Here is an 11,125-nt window from a genome sequence, read left to right as displayed (position 1 = left end):
TTAAAGGCTCTAATCAAAATAAATTATGTTTTATAAAATACGAAAACTCAAGTATATATGTGTAGTCTGTTTGTGCTAATAACAATCACAATGTACAAAGACAGACCAAGATATTCTGCTATGTCCACAGTCAACGGTTGAGATTGAGATTGAGTCTTCCCAAATCGTAAAGCTTCCTGGAGCGGTTGCCACAAAATGAGGCCGCCGTAGACAGGCGAGACTTCCCCAATTCCGAGGTCAAATTCACTTTCTGCTTCCAATGGCTGTTAGTGTTCGGGCTGAGCCTCACCAGAGGGCTAAAGCAAAACGCTAACCCGGACACTTTTTTACTTTTATATGCAGCATTGACTCGCGATGGAGTCATCATCCGACTGGGAGGGCCATCGATATTGGCCTCGCTGACCGGAGACATTCCTCGATGTTTGTGGGATGAAGAGTCATATATATATTCAGTTACTTGATATTTTCTGTTTGTGGTAGATGAATGGAACTTATCGGACTTGGACCTGAACAACTTTGACAGAAGAGAGAACCTGGTATGGTGCTTAGTATCACTATTATGATGTGTAATGGAAGTAGAGCAGATCACCTGAGGAATATGATGACCATGGTCGGACGGAGAGATTTCGTGAGATTTGCAGCGGGCGAATACAAGCGTCGGTGGTGATTGGACGTCGGATAGAGGAAGAAGGCGTTCCCGGAGGCACGAGGCACAGACCCCTACACTGCTGCTCAGGTCGGTAAGGTGATTCTTACACCTCATTTATTTCATTTACGAGACTCTAGCAGTCGGAATCCTATCTATGTAAAAACATTTTCTCTCAAATTTGTGCCAAAAAGACTAATAGTTTGTGAAATGATTAGGGAGAGGGAGTTGTGATGGCCTCTATCTTAAACTTTTATTGACTATATACAAGTACCAATTTCAACAATAAATTTGATAATATTATAAGTAAAAAATTGTTTATTGATTCAATAAAACATGGTTTATATATTGGAAAATTCACGTCTTGTTCCAAGAACTATTCAAACAAAAAATGGGCTAATGATAATGCTAGTAATATTGTGATCGAGTCAAAAATATAAAGATGAGTTCTCTCAAATAGATGGAGTCAACTTCTTTATTTAATATTATCAATAAAAAAAACTTCTTTATTTAATAGCATAATCAATTGATGATGTAAAAGAATGCCAGCTTAATTTGATTAAATACGGTCTGATAGCTCAAATTTTTTTTTTTTATAGATATTTCTAGTCCATAAATTACAACTTTATTTTATTTTGAATTTATTATTGTTACATTCAATTCTTAAATTTAAGAATCAATTATGGTTGTTGAATTCGACTCAACCATAATTAAGTTATATTTTTAAAATAATATTTATATTTCTGTTTTAAAATAGCAAATGCATTGCGTGTAAAAGTGTAGTTTAATTAATATATAGATTTTTCCAATTTAAAGTGTTACATACTCTCACATTGATAAACATATATAACAAAGGCTTACAATTTTTAAAACTGCCAAAACTAATTTGTGGATTAAGTAATGTCACAAGATTCAAATTTTTGATGAGAAATGTTGACATGTCGCTTAATCGAACAGAATCACAATTTTTTAATAGATAAGATTCCGACACCTAGAGTTTCATTTTGTTAGATGTTAATTACAGAAACGGAATTTGAACCCACGATCTTTAAATATACTCGGACAGGCTTTAATTTCGGGATTGCTGAAATTAAAGAATAGGTGCACAACATGTGGAGTCCAGATTATTCAACACTGGTGGACAACACAAATGTTGTCCAAAATTCTTTAGTGTGGACTAATAACAATTGTTGATAGCTATTAATTGTTGAATATTCGGTTTTCTGTAGGTTTTATCATTACATTATTGAATTGAAGTTCTATAAGTTCAGCTTCTGGGTTAGATACTTATTGAAATGAAGGTGTATAAGTTTAGTTTCTTGGATGATGAAATTGTTTTCTTAAATATAAAATTGTATTGGAGCAGTATGGTTTGTATTAATTCAAAGCTTAACCCATTATTAGATTTTTAAACTATACATTTTTTGATTAATTTATTATTTAACTAAATTTTGTCTTGTTTTAATTTATGTAATTAGAAAAAACATGTCTTTAACTCCTTCTATGGAGTTCCATTAGAAATTATATTAGTTATGTGGTATTATTTTTAAATTAGCAGTAAAATAACTTATATAATAATAAAAATTAAAAATAAAAATAATTTCATTTTGATATTTTTATAAGATAATAGAAAATTTATGAAAAGAGTTGAAAAAAATTGTGTAGTGAAAATAAATGAACAAAGGATCAATTAATCTCCTCAACTTTGTACGAAATATCAAATGAGTCATGTTGAAAAGTTTTGGATCAAACTAATCCAAACTTATATTTTCATATCAAAAACACCGAGTAGGGATCCCTCCCCCCCCCCCCCCCCCCCCCCTCCCACCGCACAAAAAAAAACCTTTGTAAAACCATATCAATTCACCCCTCATTATACACCGGAAACCACTTCATTCCACCGGAAACCGCCACCATATTTTTTTTTCACCATATTTTTTCAAACAAAACATTATTTTTCCCGTTAAATCGCCAAAGCAGACCTAATGGGCCTGCTCTTCTATCGTGGAAGAGCAGACCCAAGAGCAATCCCATCTACTCCTCTGGCGAGGAGTAGCTGCTCCTCCTCAAAAAAACTTAAAAATAATTTTTTTTTTAAAGTTAGGTATTAATTTGTAATTTTAAATAATAAGGATTATATTAAACTTTTAACTATAAGAGTGTGTTTCAAATGCGGGTTCAGAGTAGAAAAAATGAGAGAGGGGCTGATTTGATGCACTTTGACATAGTTGCGGGTCTGTTTGACCCAAAACCCTCCAAAATGACTCTTTTGATGTTTCATGCCAAGTTGAGGGGTTGAATTGACCGTTTGTTCGAAAATAAATAGTAAAGTGAGTATATATAAAGAGAGAAAAATAGTCGTTTTATTACCGTTATGTAGTCGTTAGATTATTTTATATTCTCTTACAATTATTTAGATAAAAACAATGATAAAATTAATTATTATTATAAAATAGTTACTTTTATATTACTAATGTTAATCAAATAAAAAAAATTAGCAACGAGTTATTTATGGGAGCTTTCCTTTTTATAATAATATAAAAATTGATAACATGAACATAAATATAATAAAGCAAATACTAAATAAAGAAAATTTATAGAAAATATATCTTTCCATTAAATAATTAAACTAGTAATTAAGTTATAGATTCGCCTTTGCAATACTTTACTAAATCTTCTTATATTAGATAATGGTCAATTAATATAACAGTCGTGTTGATAATTTGAACACGATATAGATAATATTTATAAATTAAAATAATTAGTAATTAATGAGAACTTAAAATAACACAATAAAAGAACAAATATTTGAGAGAATTAAATTGTTTTATGTTTTTTTTGTTTATTTCAACCAGTAGGAAGATGAGGCATGAATCAGGAATCTAATAATAAAAAACAATTTTAATTAAAAATTTAAATTCAATTGTAACTAATTGAAAGATGAATATAAAATAGTTTTGAACTAATTGAATCAAAACTGAAACTAAAACTCAAAAAAATGTTGAAAATTTAGAAAACAAGAGCTCAGAAATAAAGTTTTCGGATCTTTATAAGGTGATGTAATCCGCACGGTGCTACAAAGAGCCTCATTATGCAAATAACAAGTTCTTATGTGTCAATTTTATTTTTTTTTGAGAAACAAATTTGCTTTTATTAATCAGCCAATCAAGTTTACAAGTTCAGAGACCGGAAATGGAACTTCGCCGGTAAATAAACAATCACGACCAAAAAACACACCCCGCTTAGCAAGGGCATTGTGCAACTTAATTACAAAGAATATGCTGAAAGCAAATAGAACGATCACCAACGAGAGCCAAACAATCATCAACGATGGTCTGGACAGGAACTATATCGTCTTCAGGATGGTGCAACCTACGAATGATGCTTGTGGAATCTAATTCAACAATAAACTATGATTCAGGAACGGAGGCTGACTGTTGCAACCCTAAGCGAACTGTCAAAGCTTCTGCTGCGTCAACATCAACAACACCATGAGCAACGTAGACACCAAAGTTGATAACTGAGCCAGACGAGTCTCGAGTGACAGCACTGGCTACTGAGAGATACGTGGCAGATTGAACTGAGGCATCTGTATTAATTTTTAGAACAAAAGGAGGAGGAGCTTGCCAAAACTGAACAGTGGCTGGATTGCTACTCTTGGAAGATCGATTTGGCTTCTGAATCATCCCATGAATACTCTTAAACATCAAAGGAGGCGGCAGTCTTCTATTCTAAAAAACGATATTGTTGTGATCGTTCCAAATAACCCAAAGCCTAAGACCGAAAAGCTGCAAATCATCTTCTTTGAGAGAATCAAACATAGTTTCCAACCATTCAACCAACGATCTGCAATGAGCATTATCGACTCTCAAATTCAACGGGGATAGCAGCCACATTCCTCGGGCTGCTTCACAATCTTTTAGAGCATGTAACTCAGTCTCCTATTCCATTTCACATCTAGGACAAATAACATCAATATGCACCCTTTTCTTATCTATATTAACATTACACGGCAGGCTTTGATGACATAAACGCCAAAGGAAATGTCGAACTTACGGCGGGGCCGAGCATCTCCAAATCTTCCTCCATATATTCTTATCTGCGCCTGCACTTGAAGAGCTTGCAGAATTCCTATTCAGTAATTTACAAGCTTGATAATAGCCTGTCTTAACTGAATAAACTCCATTTTTGTTCAGAGACCAACACAATCTATCCGGTGGTAACCGAGAGCTTAAGGGAATTTGTAAAATACATTCAACCTCTTGATAGGAGAATGATTACAGCATCTCGTTTTTGTCCCAACTTGAAGTCTGCTGATCAATGAAGAAACTTACAGTGCATCCCTCCGGCAAAATAGGTTGACCTGCAGGTTTCATATAATTTTCCGTATAAATCCAGTTATCATTCTTTGCATCCACCGACATACCATTGCCTATACACCATGCCAAACCAGAATCAATAATTTTTCCCCCCTCCAAAACACTTTATTTGGTGTGGTTGGGTTAATAAAATTTGGAATAAATTACGCTGAGATTCTAAGATATAGCATAACTAATAGTTTGATATTTTAAAATTCTACTTAATGGTTAATCAGGTTTAATTTCATTAACTATTAGACCTCTCCGTTTTGATATATACTTACAAATGATTTGATAGCCCATTTTTAATTTCGTGAACGATTTGATCCTTCACTTTTAATTTTGTTAAATGATTTGGCACCTCACTTTTAAACGATTTGAAAGCAAGGAGTCAACTGAATGGCTAAAGCATCGCATTTCCACGAGCGTGATCTAGCAAGAAGCCTGATCGTTGGTATCTCGGTTTCAATTCCGTTAAACGATTTGTTACCTCGGTTTTAATTCCGTTAAACAATTTGGTACCCCAAATTAGCGGAAAGGTCTCTCAGTTAACAGATTAAAACTTGAATACCATTAAATAGACTATTGAAATAAGAAGTATCAAACTGTTAATTATGTTATACCTTAGAACCTTAACGAAATTTTCTCTACAATTTGGATTTTCTATTGAGATCAATATTACACTAATATCTTATTTTAGAGTAAACTATTATGAAACCTTCCAAAGTCATAATTTACAATTTAGTGTATTTTATTTGAAAACTAAATGATGTGGTATTCCACTTTTGATATTTTTAATAATTAGGGATTTCTATTAGTTCCGTTAACAATTTAATATTTATTCTCAAACAATGTGTTACCTCATTTCTAATTATATTAACGATTTAATACCTCATTTTCATACTATTTGCCCAACAAAATACAAAAGGTACTAACAAAGGAGAGGTAGAATTAATCGCAATACGTTAAACTGAAATTTTCATGGGTTAATTCCTAAAAAAATCACGAACTTTACACGAAGTTTCATTTTAATCATTACCTTTAAAAGTTGCCATTTAAGGGCACGAACTTTCATATTGTTTTAAATTCATTATTTCAGTGTATTTTTATTGACTAAATTCTTCACTAAATCATTAATGAAAGACCCGAGTTATTAATCAACATCAAATCTTATTATCTTTCGGTTAGAGTATCTAGGATTAGGAATTTTTAGTCAGATAAAATAAACCGAATTTTATTTTGGTGATAAATTTTAAATAAAATGAAAGTTCGTGCCTTTAAATGACAACTTTTAAAGGTCATGATTAAAATGAAACTTCGTGTAAAGTTCGTGATTTTTTTAGAAATTAACCCAATTTTCATTTCATTACCAAAGAGAGCCAAAGAGTAAAAGAGGTATTTTCTATTTCTAAAATCAAAACACTCACTATTGCTATTACTTTTTGTTAGATTGTGTCATATTACATTCTACTATAATTTTCATTTTTTTTAGCATGAAATCATTATCTTTTGCATAAAACATATAAAATTTCAGTAACGCTAAATGAGTGTATACTCATTTTTACACAAGTGTAAACCAAAACAATTTAATGGGTGGATACTTCAGAATGAAACAATATGAACAAGATATCATACTGGTTCCCTGTTAATTATTAAGAAAACAGTTTATGCCTTTGAACGTGCGAGCGTGCCAGATGTTGGACCTTAAATTAAAATTTAAAAAATAATCAAGCGATTGTGTGGATTCTCAAAGGACGTAAAAAAATCAAAGCGGTTTGTAAAGAAATCTCCTGGAAAACTTTGAAAATAAAAATATGCTTCTGTAATTAAAAGTTTAAAATTCCACATTGTAAATGAAATCATTGCTGAAAATAATGTCAAAAACACGAGATTGAAAATAAGAAAAATGTAAACTGCGTACAAGTGAAATCATAAAACAAAAGTATTTGGTGGTGATATTCTCCTGAGAGTTTTCAAGTTTTTGTTGAATTTGGTTGGCCTTCAAATCGTTGCATTCCTCTTCTATTTATAGTATCTTTGCAAAACTTTCAGGTGATAACTGTCTCATATATGTCCACGTTCCCACTTTCCACTTTCTCCATTTCTATAACGACCGTCAAATGCTCACTTCTTTCCAACTGCCCACGTTCTCCAATCCATGTTCTCTAACTTCATAAAAACCGTCACTTTGATAAACTGCCAACACATGCTAAAATTGAAAATCATGGTTGTAAACCTTTATTTTCTAGGCTGAGATTTTGGAGATCTTGAGCTTTTTCCAAATTGGAGATCCTGAATTTTTGGAGATCCTGAGCTCCTGTAGATTCTAAGCTTCTGAAGATCCTGAACTTTTAGAGATCCTGAAATCCTAGCAAGTTGGAGATCCTGAGCTTCTGGCAACTTGACAATCTTTAGCTTTTGGAACCTTGGAGATCCTGAGCTAAGATCATGGGTTATAGACTTCTGTGACTTCAGCATCTCCTTAATTCTTTTGGGCTCTTGGACTTTGGAAAATTTTAATTTTGATATAAACAATGCTCCCTATATATGAATGACTTTAGAACTAAAGCCATTTATATATAATCTTTCTTAGCCAAATACTTCGTGCTGTTTTATAAGTTGCATCCGCTTTAACTAGCAATTTCAATGCTCTAGCCGCTTTAGCAATTCTCATCGCTCTAGACGCTTCATCTGCTTATCATTTTCAGACGATCTAATAGTGTCAGATGCTCTAGTAGCTCCAAGCGCTCTAGCATACGGCTCTAGAGGTTCCAGATGCTCTAGGAGTTCCAGGCGCTCTAGCAGTTTCAGACCTTTAATAGTTTCAGATGCTCCAACTTGCTTTAGATACTCCAACTGCTACAAAAACTCCAACAGTAAAAAAAAGGTGCCAACATGCCTATCTTTCTTAAATTATAGAATTCAATCATACAGTAAAAATACTTAAAACACAATAATAAACAAAAAGGGTTAATTGCAAATTTATACACGAACTTTAACCTAATTTGCAATTACAACATAAACTTTGAAACTTGGCAATGTTAGTAATCAACTTTACACTTTTGGAAAATCGATACACCAAACACGAAAAAAACTAACGTGGACATTGTAATATGCCGCCATGCGTCGTTGCGTAATTGGTCGGTGTACCAATTTGTCAAAAAATGAAAATTGGTTATTGACATTGCCAAGTTTCAAAGTTTATGTTGTAATTGAAAATTAGGGTAAAGTTTGTGTATACATTTGTAATTAACCCTAAAAATAACAAGCCATAGTTTGACCGAATTCTAGAGAATCTGAAATTTTCTCTAATTTGCAAATCTGTATTTTTCAGATTCTTTCACAATTTACTATCTTTGGCCCTTGGTTCGGCCTTATTCTTTTAAGGACGTAGTTTTAGCCTTTCTTTTTATTTTTTATTATTTAACATTTTTTTTCAATAGTAACAAATCCTAATGCAATAACAACATTTTATGGCGCCTCAAATTTTTATGGTAACGAGGCACGAGTGATTTTTCAAACTGTTCAACCACTAGGTGAACAAGTTTTTCTGGCCCTACCGTTGCAGGCACATTATCCTCCTCCTGGGAGTCCGATATATTTTTTTTCAAAATACTACGAGTCCGAGGAGCCATTTTTCTAATAGTCCCATTGGGCATGCCAAATTGTTTCCCTGTTAATTTTTAAGAAAATGGTCTGTCCCTTTGAACGTGCGAGCGTGCCAGAGGTTAGAACTCAAATTAAAATTTAAAAAATAATAAAGCGATTGTGTGGATTCTCAAAGGACGTAAAAAATCTAAGATGTTCGTAAAGAAATCTCCTGAAAAACTTTGAAAATAAATATATGCTTTCGTAATTAAAATTTTAAAATTCAACACTGTAAATGAAATCACTACTGAAAATAATGTCAAAAACAAGGAGATTAAAAATAAGAAAAATATAAACTGCGTAAAAGTGAATTCATAAAATAAAAGCGTTTGGTGGTGATATTGTAATACCCCTAATACTTTAGAATAATTAAGTCGTGTCACGTGTCATAAATTCTGATAAATTAAGTTAGGATGGATTTAATTTAATGATATCGGGAATTTAGAATAATTTTTATTAAGCAGATTAGTGGGATTTAAGGAAAAGACTTAGAAAATTAATATAAAAATAAATTATAAATCCCGAGATAATAATTATTTTGCCAAAATCCGCGAAATATCATATAGTATTTATGGTAAAAGTTTCGAGTCAATCGGAGACTGTTTAAAATTTGGACGCGGATAAGTTTTAGACTAAATTGCAACTTTTAAAACGTTTTAAGGACCAAAGTGCAATTTATCCAATTATATATAAAAGGAAGGAAGTGAATGAAGGATTCAGAACCCTCACTTCAGTTCAGTCTCTTCTCTTCATTTCTTTCGTCAATCATTTACGGTTTATCGCTCGATCTCCGTTTCTCGTCCGTTTCCGACGTTCTATAGCTCGAATCGCTTGTATTTCAGTGGCGAATCACGGTAAGCATGTAGTTTTACCGTTTAATTGAGTATTTTGGATGATATATCGAGTTTAAATTTTAGGCCACGGAACGGTTTCATCGTTTAGGATCGATTTATAGTGTTTTGAGTTTAGATTTTGAGTTATTGATGTATTTGAACGCGTTAGGAGCGTTTTTAAGTTGGGAACACGTCGGAAATGGCCCGGGGAGTGAACCCCGGGGCTGCATGAACGTGCAACAGACTGCTCGAACGTGTAGACTTGCTGCACGGACGTGCAGCACAACAACTGCACGAACGTGCAGCATACTGCACGAACGTGCAGTCCTTCGCCAATGGGAATCTTCAATGTGGGCTTTTCAGGGCCCTGACGCGATGTAAAAACTTGATTTCAGACAATTTCAAGTCGCGTAATCAATCGTGATTCGATTGAATTGCAAAAACGTAAAACTGGGGCATATAACATGAGAAGTAGAATTAGAGTTTTGACATACGGAATTAGACGTTTGAGTTTAAGGTTTAAGTCGTAAACCTAAAGTTATATAGAGTTAGTATCGAAGATTGATCAAGTCGAGTTAGACGCGATTAGAACTCGACGAGTTACATATATGGTTATATCTCGAGTCTAGAGTGTCTCTAGAGTTAGACTCTTACGCGAGTTGTGTTCTAGGCTTGCTACGGGATTTGGAGCTATCACTCCCATTCCCTAGCGCCGGTCTCGACTCAATAATTTGGGTCGTGACAGATATTCTCCTGAGAGTTTTCAGGTTTTTGTTGAATTTGGCTAGGCTTCAAATCGTTGCATTCCTCTTCTATTTATAGTAAATTTGCATAGTTGTCAGGTGATTACTGCCTCTTAGCTGCCCACTTTCTCCACTTTTATAAAAATCGTCAAATGCTCACTTCTTTCCAACTGCCCTTGTTCTCCAACTTTCCATGTTTTTTAACTGCATAAAAACCGTCACTTCGATAAACTGCCAGCACGTACTAAATTGAAGATCATAGTTGTAAACTTCTGCGTTCTAGGCTGAACTTTTGAAGATCCTGGACTTTTGAGATCTTGAGCTTCTGGAGATTCTGGACTTCTAGAGATCTTCAGCTTCTGGAGATCCTGAAATTCTAGAGATCCTGAACTCCTAGCAAGTTGGAGGTCCTGAGCTTATGACAACTTGGCGATCTTTAGCTTTTGGAACCTTGGAGATCCTGAGCTAAGATCTTGTGTTATAGACTTCTGTAACTTCAGCATCTCCTTAATTCTTTTGGGCACTTTGGGCGATTTTAATTTCGGTATAAACACATACCAACTACACATTCGAAATTAATCAATTATACATGAAAAGAGAGAACTTAACTATATACTCTGTGTTTCCATCTCTGCTTCCTCATGTCGTCTGCTATGATTTTTTTTCTGTTCCGCCAAATTCGTATGTTGGGTTATTATTGAATAGATCGATACAGAACCACAACAGAATACCTTCGGAATCAGTAATAATTTGTAATACCCCAAAATATTTAATTATCTAATTGGACCACGTGTCCAGTTTTGAGTCGCAGTAGTGACGATATCGGAAAGTTTCCGATAAATAAGTTTTAGTAGGTCGGTTTTGGAAAGAATTGTATGCGAGGAATTTAATAATATA

The 11,125-nt window shown here is 33.5% G+C and overlaps 1 protein-coding gene across 1 annotated transcript; it reads right to left on the bottom strand.

The window, feature by feature from the left end:
- LOC126671656 (uncharacterized) lies at positions 1-931 on the bottom strand. The gene has a single exon (XM_050365441.1). It carries the CDS (start codon positions 761-763, stop codon positions 131-133), a length of 633 nt encoding a protein of 210 aa, XP_050221398.1. The 5' UTR covers positions 764-931; the 3' UTR covers positions 1-130.
- Between the last annotated feature and the right edge of the window lie 10,194 nt (positions 932-11,125).

The sequence above is a fragment of the Mercurialis annua genome, linkage group LG3, assembly GCF_937616625.2.
Source record: "Mercurialis annua linkage group LG3, ddMerAnnu1.2, whole genome shotgun sequence".
NCBI lineage: Eukaryota > Viridiplantae > Streptophyta > Magnoliopsida > Malpighiales > Euphorbiaceae > Mercurialis > Mercurialis annua.
Note: the sequence above shows the minus strand (reverse complement) of the source record. Positions and strands in the feature narration are given on the sequence as shown.